The sequence below is a fragment of the Panthera leo genome, chromosome B4 (assembly GCF_018350215.1).
Source record: "Panthera leo isolate Ple1 chromosome B4, P.leo_Ple1_pat1.1, whole genome shotgun sequence".
Taxonomy (NCBI): domain Eukaryota; kingdom Metazoa; phylum Chordata; class Mammalia; order Carnivora; family Felidae; genus Panthera; species Panthera leo.
This window is the reverse complement of record NC_056685.1, coordinates 83,075,932-83,090,557: the sequence shown is the minus strand read 5'-3', so window position 1 is coordinate 83,090,557 and position 14,626 is coordinate 83,075,932. Positions and strand designations below refer to the sequence as shown.

The 14,626-nt window shown below is 47.5% G+C and overlaps 1 protein-coding gene across 2 annotated transcripts in view; it reads right to left on the bottom strand.

Moving 5' to 3' along the window:
• LRP1 (LDL receptor related protein 1) overlaps nt 1-3,201 on the bottom strand; it is an 81,381-nt gene extending 78,180 nt beyond the window's left edge. For both annotated transcript variants that reach the window (XM_042946930.1, XM_042946932.1), the window contains exon 1: nt 3,095-3,201. In XM_042946930.1, the coding sequence (XP_042802864.1) occupies nt 3,095-3,161 (67 nt within the window). In that variant the 5' untranslated portion in view covers nt 3,162-3,201. The remainder of the gene's footprint in view (nt 1-3,094) is intronic.
• Between the last annotated feature and the right edge of the window lie 11,425 nt (nt 3,202-14,626).

Genomic DNA, 14,626 nt, shown 5'->3' with positions numbered 1-14,626 from the left:
TTGAATCCTGGAGAGTACACAGAGTGGGGGGATCCTGACAAGAGACTACTGAGGGGCAATATGCCCTAGGCTCGGGGTTCTGATGTGCAAAGGCAGAGACCGCAGCAGGAGGAAAGAAAGTTTGACTTGAGTAAAGAGGGGTTCCTTAAAGCATGGAGTCTTGAGGAGTTGGGCGGATTTGGACAGGATCTGGCTCTAGCCAGGACCCCAACTGACATCCTTAAGAGGTTCAGTGACAGTGGAGAGGTTGGAGGTAAACAAAAAAACCAAAAACCAAAAACCAAAACAAACAACAACATATATATATGGGGGGGGGGGGGGGAGGAGAGAAAATGGAGGAAGGGGGAGCAAGATTGGAAGAAAAGAAGAAGCCTCAAACATCAAAATATTCCTCCAATCTCCAAATCGTTGTGCTAAACATCCCTGCTTTGAAAGACCAGGGGAAGGGGAGATGTTCAAGGATGGGGGTCTGACTGGGGAAAAAAGGAGTTTGGAAGTTTCTCTCAGAGAGCCAGGAGGCAAACACCTCAGCCTCATAACTCACTTCAACTGCCCAGCTTGTCTGATAACTGGTAATACAACTGGCTCAAGGGTGTGTGTGGAGAGGGGTGTGGAAAGAGGGAGGCAGTCAGCCTTCCCTGAGCCATAACTGCCTGGGGCTGCCCTCCCCACTACAAGGTGTTCCTAAGCTCAGCAGGGTCCTCAATGACCCTTTTTCCCATTCCCCACCTCATCCATTTCCTCATCCTCCCTGATAGCAAGTACACTCAATTCTGTTTACTAGTGGGGGTGACATGGCTCCCCAAAGAGAAGGGGACACTGGGGTGAGTTCAGGTGGAGCAGACGAGGCAGAAGAGGTGGGGAAGACTCCTAGGGCTGCTCCCCTAGAGGGAAAGCAGCAAGGCCTGCGATAGCAGCAGAAAGAAAGTTTAGACACAAAGTTAGGTATCTGGGGTCAAAAGGTTTCCTTCTTTGGAGAAAGAAGTCAGTGGGCCCAAGGCATGAGGGCAGGGGTAGAGATAAGAGAATCCTCTGGGCTGCCCTGGATAGCACCGGCCCTACAGGTCTGTACAATACCCCTTTCCCCCCCTTCAGAGTGGGGTAGAACTGATGATTCATATTTCCATTCCCAAGGTAAGAGTAGTAGAGTGTGTCTGGGGAAGGGTCTTCTTCCTGGGACTTTGGATACAGTTTGGTTTGAGCTGGATTACAGATGTGGGCTTGGTGGAAATTTTAAGAAAGGGCAGGGAGACAGTTAAGGAGAACATGTCCAATCTCTCCCACTTCCACTCACCAGCAACTAACCTGTAGTGTGGCAAATAGAACCACCTTGGAAGTCTGGGGGGGAAGCAATCTGGTGCTATCCTTGAATGGGATGGGGACTTTTCTGCTCTCCGAAGAGGCCCCTCTTGCTTCTTCCTAACTCCATCCTCCCATGATGTGAGGGTCTTTTTCTCTTAAAAATTTTTTTTCTATTCCCCCTAGAAGTCATGTGCCCAAACCTCTCTGCCTTAGTTTCCCCTCCCACCTCACAGGGTTGAGAAAAAGAGGAAAGAACATGTATAACAAGGAAGTCATGGGCTAGGGCTGCCTGTGAGGACTGGTCGAGAGAGAATATTCAAGAGAAAGCCTCTTTTCTCCTCTTGGGCAGATAACTGAGGTAGTGGCAGGGAAGGGAACAGACAGTCAACATAACTGGGAGCCACTGAAAATATTGTCTTTTGGGGGCACAGTTACTTCCCGACTCCCTAACCTCTCTTCTCTAACTGAAGCAAGCTGGGGGGAAGGGAGGAGAGGGAGAGACAATCTGGTTTCAGAGAAAAACTTTCCCAATCCTAACCTGGCAAAATTTAGAAGATGGAGGAGGGGTGCATGATGGTACTGGGTCCAGGTTTTTCCCTGGTTGGATGGACCAAAATGACGGGAAGGGATGAGATCCCACCCTCCTCAAATAGGGGCCCAGCCCAGCCCAACCCCATGATCCTAGCTCAAAGCTTGGGCAAGACTTGAACCAGTGACTCACAAGCAAGAGAAAAATAGCTGACATAGAGAGGGGAGAGGGGACACCCCATTTCCCCAAAAAGACTCTGTTCTAGCCCAAGCCTAACTGTAATATACAAAGTGTGTGTGTATGGGGCAAAGGTGGAGAGAAATAAACACATTTCCTAAAGGAGCAGAGAATTGGGGGGTAGGGGCATAGCCATAACCCCCATCCAACCTCCAACTCTCCTTCCTGTCCAAACTGTGATCAAGCCAGAAGTCAGGGAGAAAGCAGCTTTTTTCCTCCCTCCCACCTCAGCATTCCAGGCCATTCTCCAGTCCCCTTCCCCAATGATGACATCTGACGTTTTTCATCTCAAAGCTCCCAGGAATTAAGAAGGAAAATTCAAAGTCACATAGCATCGCTGCCCCCCCCCCCCCCCACCCAGCCCTATCCAGGCTACTGACAGAGGCCCTGAGAGGGGGAAGTGCCCGCTTAGGAACCCAGGCGGGTAGCCCGCTGGATCCTGGACCCAGGCCTCCAAGCTTGGACTCCCCAGGCCCAGATTCCACACCCAAGCAGGGGGCCTTCCCTGTGGCCTTCCCTCTTCCCACCCACAGCCTTACCGGGCCTGCCTGCCCTCTGCCCAGCGGGGCAACCCTGACCCAGCTCCCCCTTCCAGATTCAGAGGCCACTGCAAAAGCCCCCCCACCCTTTTGCAGCCGTACATCGCAAATCCGGATTCCTTCACATTTCAGATGGGGGTGGGGGGGGGGTGGAGGATGTAGGGGAGGCAGAGGCCCTCCCCAACCAGAGACAGGAGGAGAAGGCCTCTGGATCCCAGGATCAGAAAAAAGGGGAGCCCTTTTCTCTCTTCCCAGGCCTCTGGTCTTTGTTTGGGCTGGGGGGTCCCGGAAGCATCATTTGCCCTGGGCCCCCATCCTCCAAATCGGACCCCCATCCCCGCCCCCAGTCGGGCCGCTGCTGTGTCAGCTGGACTGGGATAACAAAAGGCACCCCCTCCCGCGTCTCCCTTCCCCATCTGAGCGCAGGAGTGGGGGCTGGGGAGTGGGTGTCCCCAGGGGTCCAAGGGGGCCGCGGAATCTCACTCACCGTCGATAGCGGCCGCGACGAGAGCTGAGAGCAGGGGCAGCAACAGCAGCAGCGGCGGGGTCAGCATGGTGTGGGCTGATGCAAGCAGCAGCCCCCTCCCCTCTGGTCCTGCTACTTCTTGCCGTCGCCCCCCCCCCCAATTGGGGGGTCCCCCTTTTCCTCCTTCTCCCCTCCTCCTCCTCTATTCTTATCCTATCCTTAAGCAAAGAGCATCAGGGGCGTGGGTGAAGAGGTAGAGTTCAGAGCCCCTTGGGGAGGGCCTGCTGTCGGGGGTGCGCCCGCCCCCTCCTCCCAAATCCAAACCCTTCACCCCCTGCTTTTCTCTTCTCCCCTCTTTCCCCCTCCCAGAGAGAAGCTCACAACCCCATCTCCGAGCCGCCTCCGGCTGCAAAAATGCACAATTGGGAGGAGGCGGGGTAGGGGGTGGGGGGCGTGGACCGGGTGGGGGAGCGTTTGGAAGGGGCCTGATGGAGCTCTGGGGGCTCCCCCGGTTTCCGCCTCCTCAGTGCACGGGCCTGGAGCTCGCACCACTGTTCCCCGGACTGAGGTGCCGCGACGGGGGGGCGAGGGGGGGAGAGGGAGGGGACCGGCAAAGGAGGGAGGGAGAGAAGGGGCGGGGAAAGAAAGGGGGGGGGGGGGGAGAAAGAGCTACGCGGCAATCCTGTGAGTGCGCATGCGCGGATTTGGCGCGCTGCCCTGGGGAGGGGGAGTCAACGCAGCGACAGGATTTGGGTCTGGTCAGCGGTCCTAGAGTGAAGGTCTCCGGACCCCCGCTAGCCAGTTTGGGGCCTGGAGCGTCCTCCCCACAGACTGGGCCTCCCCCCCTCCCCCGTGCTTCAGAGAGCTGAAGGGCCGAGGGGAGATTGGGCAGTGGGCGAGGAGAGCTGAGGGGCTTCTCTTTGAAACTCGGTGTCGTGTCCTAGGAGTTCAGGCTCCGTCTAGGGATCCAGGACCTGGGGTCCGGGCGGAGGCCCGATTTCCTCGGGGAACTCTGACTGTGCCTCTCCTGCCTGGAGTGGGGGGCAGGGGCCTCCAGTTCGCAAGGAAGATACGCGGAAAGGCTGAGGTTTGATTTGGAGACTTCGTAAAACAGAGACAGTGATTGGGGCCTTCGGAGAAGGGGGGCGGGGTGGGGGAGGGGCTGCGAGGGCCCGCCCCCACCTCGCCCCAGGGCTCAGAGTAAACAGGGACACCCGCGGGGACACGCCGGAGCTTGTCCGCCCGCGTAGGGCTGGGGATGGAGCCCACCTTAGTACCCGCCCCGCCCTGCTCGCCTGGCACCGGGCGCGGGAGGGGCAAGCCCTGGTTTGGAGGGAGGTGAGTCACCAACGGGTGGGGTTGAGGAAGGGCCACCCCCCTTCGCCCCAAGAGGTCTGGGTTCATTTATGTTTGGTTTGGTGTTTTGTTTTGTTTTTTATACCTTCTGGCTGACTTCCCACGAAGTCGGGGTTTTAGATTCCGAGCAACAGGGATTTGGGATAAGATGAGGGACTCTGGACCCCTGCTTCCAGGCCTCGAGGTCTAAGGTGTCTGCTGAGTGCCGGACCTTTGTCCCGGCCCCAAGACCGCACGGGAATGCTACTTTGAGTCCTGAAGGCGCCGGGCGGTTCCCAGAGCCCGGTGAATGTGCTTCTGGCCACTGCCCCCTTCTGGGCGATGTTTTAAGGTTGTACCTTGGGTGTCTGAAAGTCAGAGTTCAGGGACTCAGCAGGCAACGTCGTGGGCTGCCAGAAATTGACGTTAGAGATGAGAGAGGGTTGCACCACCATTCTCACTTTTTAAATTCTAGTGGAGGAATGGGAAGGGCTCCAAGTGCTCACACCCGTCCGTCCCTGGCAGGAAAGGGACCAGCATGGAGGACTTGTCCCATTGATGATGGATGGCAAGGAGAGTGAGAAGAATCCGGAAGGCACCTTTTCACCGAACCAGAGCTTCCTCTGGGCTCACTTTGCTCAGGGCCAAGTCCACCTGCTTTTAGTCTCCTAGGCTAGAAACTTCAGATATTTTGCCAATTCCTCTTTGGCCTTTCTCTCCTGTATCCAATCTTGTAAGCCTGTGCTCAAGGCCTGTCATTTCTCCCTCTGAAATATAGCTCAGATTTCCTCCATTTCCACTGCCAGAGAGTTTCTCTGGACAGGGTTGGGGTCGTGTTCATCTTTTTATCCAGCCCTCATGGGCTAATGCAGTGATAGGCACATTGCAAGAACTCGCTGTTTTTGTTTTGTTTTGTTTTAATTGATTAATTAATTGGTTTTTTAAATGTTTATTTGATTTTGAGACAGAGCAAGCGGGGGAAGGGCAGAGAGAGAGGGAGACAATCTGAAGCAGGCTCCAGGCTCTAAGCTGTCAGCACAGAGCCAGACACAGGAACCGCAAGATAATGACCTGAGCCAAAGTCCGACGCTTAACCAACTGAGCCACCCAGGCGTCCCTGTTTTGGTTTTTTAAAAGTAGGCTTCACACCTAGTGCAAAGCCTAACACAGGGCTTGAACTCATGACCCTGAGATCAAGACCTGAGCTGAGACTGAGTCAGATGTTTAACAGACGGAGTCACCCTGGCGCCCCACTAACTTTTTAATGAATGCTTAGGTTGGTTCCTTCCTTACCTAGGACCCTGCTCCTAATACTGTGGTCCAGGTGAAATCAGGTGAAGCCGACTTCAGGCAGTTCTGAAAGGAAAGAGCTATCTGGAGTGACCATATGTATAGCCCAAGAGAGCTGTGAGGGGCATCTCATTCCTTTTTCATAAAGGAATCTTCCTAAAATTGCTTTCCCTATGTTTCTTCCTGGCTGGCGAACCTCTCTGCTCAGTATCTGTAGACAACCGAATCAAATGTGAATTCTTTACATTGTGAAACATGGTAATACTTAGTTAAAAAAAAAAAAACTCAAAGAGTATAGAAAAGTACAGAAAGAATATAAGAAGTATAGGAAGGTGGGGGCGTTAAGCATCCAACTTCAGCTCAGGTCATGATCTCATGGTCTGTGGGTTCGAGCTCTGCGTCTGGCTCTGTGCTGACAGCTCAGAGCCTGGTGCCTGCTTTGGATTCTGTGTCTCCCTCTCTCTCTGCCCTTCCCCTGCTCATGCTTTGTCTCTCTCTCAAAAATAAATAAACATTAAAAAAAAAAAAAAAAAAGCCTAGGAAGGTGAAAGTAAACTTGCCATGCTCCAACATCTTATTCTTTAGTCCTGCTCTCACAGTAACCACTACCAAGAGTTTCTTGGGCTTCCTTTGGAAGGTTTAAAAAAAAATTTTATTGACAAACAAATATAAATAGACATCCTTTAAAACCACAAATGAGCTCATACACTATATACTGTTCTGTAACTTCTTTTTTCAGTTAACTAATTTTGATCCCTTTCCACATTAAACATACACATCTAGCTCACTCTTTATATTGGCTGGTTGGAATCTCCTTGCTTGATTACTTCACAATCTACTGGGATTGTTGGGCTCTTGGGTTATTTCCAGTATGTGAACTGCTGAGGGTGTCTCTGTAAGATGAGAGAATGCATATTTCTACCTGAGCCTTTAATTATACTGTTCTCGCAGCTCCTCCCTACCCTCTTCAGAAAAGCTCTCCTGTCCTCTTCCAAGCTTGCACTCAACATAGCCTCAATACCTAGAATTTAGCACTCAATTTTGGGAGGTCTGTGCCCACCACCAGACCATAAACTCCTTAAGGGCAAGGATCATGTCTGTTACTTCTTTGCATCCACCCAATATGAGGAACTCTTGACTGGAGGAGGCTAACAGGACTGTTAAAACTAGGGGTGCCTACTCAAGGAAAGGAGACAGCCTAACCACTGTCAAATGAAATATGACTATTAACATCTTCTTTCCTGTATTTCTCCTATCGCACTCATTATTCAGTCCTTCTCTGCTTCAGCTTCTTTTCACCCCACTCTTATGCTTAAAAAAATTTTTTTTCAAGTAATCTGTACTTCCAACGTGAGGCTCGAACTTACAACCCTGAGAGATCTAGAGTGTCATGCTATACCGACTGAGACAGCCAGGCGTCCCACCCCACTTTTATTATTAAGACGTTTCTTCCATCTTTAAATCCTTGTGTTGGAATTACAACCCAAATATGGGAAATCAAGGAGGAATTCTCTGCAATTCATGATTGGGATACCTACAATGGTGGCAGTAGGCAAAAAAGTTGGTGTATAAAGAGGATATCTCCCTTTTGCATCTCCCAGCAAGTTATTAAATATCTCCTTTTCCTGCCTAAGATGGGGTATTAAAGGAGCAGCTCTGGGACTGAATGTCAGGCCAGAGACTGACGCCACCTAGTGGTCAGTTAAAGAAGGTTAAAGAAGTATGAATAGGAAGGGTGTCTCTGAAGGGTCTGGAGGAAGGTAGGAAGAGAACCAAGATTTACTGAGCACTTACCATGTACCAAGCCCACTCAATGTATTTTACATGGATTAAGTCACTTCTATCTCAGAACCACCTGCGGCATAGGTGTTATTTCCAGTTTGTAGATAGATATGGCGATAGAGGCTCAAGGAGATTAAGAAATCTGCCCCAAATCACAGTGCAGATTGGAGCCCAGTTCTCATTCATTTAATCAACATTTATTAGGTATCTTATTTGTGCTGGACACATTTCTAGGTGTGCACAAGGGACAAGATGAAAGCACACAATCTCAGCCTTCAAGAAGTGCACAATTTAGTGGGGTTGCTCAACCTGATGATTGATAATCACAACACAGTGCCTAATGCCTGTGATAAAGGAAAACACAGAGGGAACCAGAGCCAGATAACTATTCCAAAGAAAGATATCAAAGCAGAGCTGGGCGTATGATGCCAAACTACATGTTGAAGAGAGAGGAAGAAGATGACAAGCAATGACAAGAGATGCATGTTTTAGGTTGAAGGACAGGCAAAGGCATAGAGACATGAAGAAGTTTAAAACACAAATGGCCAATATGGTATGGCTGAAGTTCAAGATACGTGTTGGGCAAGGTAATGGAAGAGGTATCAGGGAACCTAATCACAAAGGGTGGTTTTGGCCACATGAAGTACTTAGAACTTTTTTTCTAAAAGTAGTGGGGAGCCAGGCAAGAAGTCCTAATGTATCAGCCATAGAACTGAGGAGGAAGAGGACTCCAGACTAAGAAGACAGGATCAAGTATGTTAGTTGATTTATCATGTCAGCCTAGAGAATAGTGACAGAAAGCGAGGACTAGAAACTTTGGATCACATTAGAATGTTCTCAAAGTTCTCATATCTAGGCTGCACAATAGAATAACCTGAAGAGCTTTTAAAATTCCAATGCTAGAAGACTTATATCACTTGGCTTCAAGACTTGTAAGCTACAGTAATCAAGACAGTGTGGTACTGGCATTAAGGGTCGACAAACAGATCCATGAAACAGAATAAGAGGGGTCAGAAATAGACTCACACTTAAAGGTCACTTGATTTTTGACAAAGGTATCAAAGCAATCCACTGGGGAAAGGAATAGCTTTTCAACAAATGATGCAGAGAAAACTGAATAGCTATAAGGAAGAAATAAATGAAACTTGACCCCTCCTTCATACTATATGCAAAAATTAATTCAAAATGGATCAAAAGACTAAGGCATACGAGCTAAAATGATAAACTTTTAGGTGAAAACATAGAATAACTTCATGACTTGGCAGTAAAAAAATTCTTAAGTTATAGAAAGCAATAACTATAACAGAAATATCAAGATTTAGGGGTGCCTGGGTGGCTCAAATGGTTAAGCCTCTGACTTTGGCTCAGGTCATGATCTCACAGTTCGTGAGCTCAAGCCCTGCATCTGACTCTGTGCTAACAGTTCAGAGCTTGCAGCCTGCTTCAGATTCTGTGTCTCCCTCTCTCGCTGCCCCTCCCTGCTCACACTCTGTCTCTCTCTCAAAAATAAATAAATATTAAAAAAACAAAAAAGAAATATCAAGAATTAAAACTTTTGTTTATCACAAGACGCCATTAAGAAAATGAACAAATAAGCCAAATAGGTAAGGAAGATACTGATCTGACAAAGGACTGGTATCCAGGAGAGGTAAAAAAAAAAAAAAAAAAAAATCTATAACACAGTAATAAAAAGACAACTTTTTTTAAAATGGACAAAATATTTGAACAGATACTTCACAAAAGAACATGTATGAATGGACAATAAGCACATGAAAAGTGTTCAGCATCTTTAGTCATCAAGAAAATTCAAGTTAAAACCACAATGGAAAATTTTCCACACTCACCAAAATGGTTAAACTTTTAAAAACTCACAATACCAAATGTTAGTGAGAAGTAGACCAACTGGAACTCACACACAGTGTTGAGAATGTAAAATGTACTATCGGTTTGGAACAATATGTAACATTTCTTATAAAAGTGAGCATATACCTATGACCCAGCAATTATACTCCTAGTTATTTATTCAAGAGAAATGAAAATGTATAGAAACAGATTTGAAGAAGAATGCACATAGCAGTTTTCTTCATAATAGGCAAAAACTGGCTACAGCCAGGTATTTGTCATTTTTTAAAAAATGATAGACTACAATGAGATGCTACCCAGTAATGGACAAACTATGTTGTGTTACACACAACAACATGGGTGAGTCTCAGAACATTCACCAGTGAGTAAAAGAAACCAGACATATAAAAGCACTTCCCGTTTTACTCTATTTATATGAATTCCAGAAAATAAAATCAGAACAGTGGGGATGGGGTGGGGATTATGATCTATATCCTGACAGGGGTTTAGATGTCACACAGAGGTGGAGTGGTATGGCAGGGATTTGAACCCAGGTGCCCTAGCCCCAGAGGCCATGGTTTAAGCCACCATATTACATTGCTTTGCTGCTGGGATGCTTTAGCCTTGGGTCTGGATGAGATTACACAGGAAGAGTAGCCTGGTGAAGGCGGGACTGAGAAGGAGCACCTAGAGACATAGAGGGAGGACTAGGAGAGAGGAAGCAGGAAAACCAACAAGGGAAGGCTTAGTCAAGAATGGCTAACGGTGTTGAATACTGCTGAGGGGTCCAGCAAAGACGGGGGTGGGCCAGTGTCCCGGGTACATAGGTAGGCAAAAATGACATGGGCCTGAACAGTTTCATTGGACTGGTGGGGGCAGCCACCCGTTGGCAGTGTCCTGAGGAGGTGAGGAAGGGAAGACCACGAATGTGAATAACTTTCCCAAGAAGCTTGGCTACACAGGGGAAGAGAGAGAGATAAGACAGTAGTTAAAGGGCCAGTTAGAGGCCTGGGATTTCCTTGCAGAAGCTCGATCCTGACCACAGCTGGCTCCGTCCAGGGATGCTCGCCCACCCGCCAAGGTTGCCACTTTTTCTTCTGTGAGGTGAAGATCTATTGGCCACAGTAAGCCTCTGACAGCCCCAGGGCTCTATTTGGAAACTTGAGATCAGCTGACCTTACCATTGCACACATCCTGTCATCCTTGGCAAGCCTCAATGGGCGTCTACCCTTCTCCACTTAATCCAGTGCTTCCTCTTCCTGACCACCCTTGCACTGCTCCCCATACCCCTCCTTGCACAAAGCTTGAAGCCACACTTGGCTCAGATTGGCCTTGCCCCTCTTTGCTTGTCTGAAACCTGCTTCTTCCCTGAGGACATTCTTCTTTTAATGAGCTATCACTTATTCTCCCAGGTGCATAAGATGGGTGGTATGGGAACATGGGCATTCAGATGTTCTGGGCTCTCCATTTCCAATAGTCACCTGGCTCCACTGAGGTCTCAGTTAGGGATACATCTAGAAGCAAGTAACACAAGACCCAATTAAAGTAAATGGAACAAGGTGGAGTTCTAGAGCAGATCCAGGGCTGGTTCGACAGTTTTCTACCTCTTCACACTGCTTCTCTATCCTAAGTGCTCTCCTTGGTCGCAACTGTTTCAGTCCTCACATATGGACTTAGCTTTGAAGAAGAACAGAATCTTTCCCAAGAACCCCCTAAGGTCCTAGTGGCCAGGGGAATGGGATTGGCTAGACCAATGAGATTCATCCCCTGAATGCATGGGAGGGGAACACCTGTACAAAATCCAGACTTTGCCAGCAAGGCAGAAGGGCTTGCTACTGAGGCGCTACCGTAAGTGCTCGCGTTGATAGTCCTATAAATCCCTCTACATTTTAAGGGCCAGCAATTCCACCTTCCACTGAGAAGATGTGCATACTGCTCCCGGGCAACAGTCATCACACCAGACTGACTGGGTCCAAATCCCAGCTCTCTCACTTGCCAGGTCTTTGGCTTTAGGCAGGATACTCAACCTTTCCACACTGCAGTTTCCTCATCTGTAAAATGAGGGCTATCAACGCTATCCGGTAGAACTTTCTGTGATGATGGTAATGTCCCATGTCTGTGCTAATATAGTAGCCGTTAGCCATATGTGGCTACTGAGCGTTTGAAATGTGGCTAGTGTATCTGAGGAATTTATTTATTTATTTATTTACTTATTTATTTATTTACTTATTTACTTATTTTTGAGAGAGAGAGAGAGAGAGAGAGAGAGGCAGAATGAGGGGAACAGAGGATCAAAAGCAGGCTCTGCACTGAGAGCAGCAAGCCAGGCTCAAACTCATCAACCGCAAGAACATGACCTGACCTGAAGTCGGACGCTCAGCAGACTAAGCCACCCAGGCGCCTTATTTATTTATTTTGAGAGAGAGAGAGGGAGAGAATCCCAAGCAGGCCACACACTGTCAGCGCAGATCCGCACGTAGGGCTTGAACCCATGAATCATGAGTTCATGACCTGAGCCCAAACCAAGAGTTGGACGCTTAACTGGCTGAGCCACCTAGGCACCCCAGGAATTGAATTTTTAAATTAAAATTAAATAGCCACATGTGGTGAGTGGTTACCATCTTGGGCACATAATTCTATCTCACAGTATTGTTGTAGGATAAAATGTACAGTGTTCAGAATTTTAGGTAGGAATTGAAGTGACACATAAGCTCTCACTAAAGGTTAGTTCTTGTTATTTTTGCTGGCATCCACTGATGATGTCACGATCACTTTTGCCCACACTCCCTGAAGACTTTGGCATCTGACCTACTGTATTCCTATCCACCTCAGGTCTTTGCAAACCCAGATGGCTTCAACTATGCATGCGAGTAGTCCAGCCAGCACCCTGGCTTCTTGGTTCCTTGCCCTCCTCAACTCCAATGACTCATCAACCATCATGTTGCCATAGCCACTCAGCCCTGGAGCCATGACCTACACGGTGTCCTCCTAGGAGAGCTGGCCTGAAATCTCATCCCCTTGTCTCCAACTGCAACACTCCAGGCCTCTAACTCGTTTTTCCTTTGCTCCCAGTAAGGCTACTCTTTAGGTCTGTTGAGACTTCCAGTTCCTTGACTCTGTTCTTTCCTTACCCACCAGTTCCTCGTGTCTTTATTTCTCTTCCTACCCAGCCTTGATTCTACAACGCTTCACTTCTACCCCTCCATGAAACGGTCTCCTCCTCCATTATTAGTAACCTTCTGAACTGTTCTGGCTTCAGACTTACACTTTAAATCCATTCTCTACACTGTAGCGGGTGGTATTTCTGAGAAACCTCATCATATTACTCACCTGCCCAAATCTTCTAATGCTCCCCATTGCCAACTACCACCCCTTTTCCAGAAGGTACCATGCTCCCACAGTATCCATACTTTTACACACGCTAGATTCTCTTCCTGGTTTAACTCTCCTTTTGTTCTTTGCTTGAATAATTCCTATTTTTCCTTCAAGATTTAGTTCAGGCATCACCTCCTACAGGGAGCTCCCTGATCTCTCCTATCTGCTATCTAGTGTAGATGCCCCTCCTATGTGTCCCCGTAGCACCCTGTGATTCACTGGATTCACAGCCCTGATTATCCTATAATATCACTGTTTGCTAACTGATCTGACTCCCCCTGTCGGCTGTAAGAACCTGAGAACAGACACCAACAATTTTTACTGATTTAACTAAATACACATTCCAAGCATTGTCTTATATGTTTGCTATCAGTTCAATTTTACTTTTTTAAAGAAGGGGGGTGTTGAATATGTTGGTATATATGCTCAGAGTAAAGAGCTGTAATGATTAGAGAATGAAGTTGGAGATTTGGAGGATCAAAGAGACAATGAATGGAACAGTGCCTGAGGAGACAGAGGGGGTTCCTGAGGAGAAGCATACCTCAGGGAAGAGTAGGGACAGGGACAGGGGCTCCTTGTCCTCTGAGCCTATGGGGAAGGTGCAGTTGCTGATGAATATGTGTTGGTTGACAGAAGGAAACTGGGGGAGTTTCCAATTTATAGTCTCTGTTTCATCTAATCTAAGTGTTGAGGTGATATCAAGGTGGATGAAAAGTTGGGGAGAATGGCAAAGGCCTGAGAGACAGGGGTGACTAAGGGTCCACAGCAGATTCCCATACTTCTTCTGTGACTTTTTCCTTCTTTCCCTCAATCCTCCACAAATGCCAGGACACTACCCAGTGCTCCTGAACACGGCAGCCACTCATCTTATCTGTGAAATGCACTGAGCTCCTGCCATCAATACGTGACTAAGTGTAGTCCTTCTATAAGAGAGTATCTGTAAAACATTTAGCCCAGCACCAGGTACCTAGTAAAGACTCAGTAAACAATAGTCCTTGTCTTCATTAGCAAGAATGCATGTTGTCTTTTCTAGCTGCCTAGGAATGTGTAAGTATGATATGAATCCCCACCCTCTGGGAGCTTCTGTTCTTGTCAGAGAAGAAGGATATACCCCTAAAATAACTAAAAAGCAATGCAAAGTGATACATGATGTTTACCAACATCCAAATAGTGCTTTGATCTGTGATCCCAGTCTGCAATAAAAATTATCTTTTATATCAAGACCTGTAACTCAGATACTTATATAAAACTGAAACAAAAGTTTCATTAAACAATACTTACCCTTACTTTGTGTGATGCATTCTGATATTTTCTGTTCTATTTTATCCTACTTTGTTTTTAGAAAGTGAAGGGCGCCTGGGTGGCTCAGTCAGTTAAGCATCCAACTTCAGCTCAGGTCATGATTTCACAGTTTGGGTCATGAGTTCAAGCCCTGTGTTGGGCTCTCTGCTGTTAGCGCAGAGCTCGCTTCAGATCCTGTCTCTCTCTGTCCCTCCCCTGCTCTCTGTCTCTCTCAAAAATAAATAAACATTTTAAAAAAGTGATGGTCAAAGCTCACTATGATAGATTGAACTGTGTCTCTCAAAGATTCATATTTTCAGGGGCACCTGGGTGGCTCAGTCAGTAGAGCATGCAACTCTTGATCTCAGGGTTGTGAGTTTGAGCCCCATGTAAGGCATAGAGCTTACTTTAATTAAGTTTTTTAAATTCATATTTTCATATTGAATTCATATGTACCTCAAAAATTCATATTCATTTGAGGTTTGCCTAGTACCTCAGAATGTAACCTTATTTAGGGATATGGACTTTACAGAGGTAATCAAGTTAAAATGAGGTCATTAAGGGTGTGCCCTAAGCCAAAATGACTGGTGTCCTTATGTAAAGGGGAAATTTGGAGACAGGCTCAAATATAGGAGGAACACCATATGA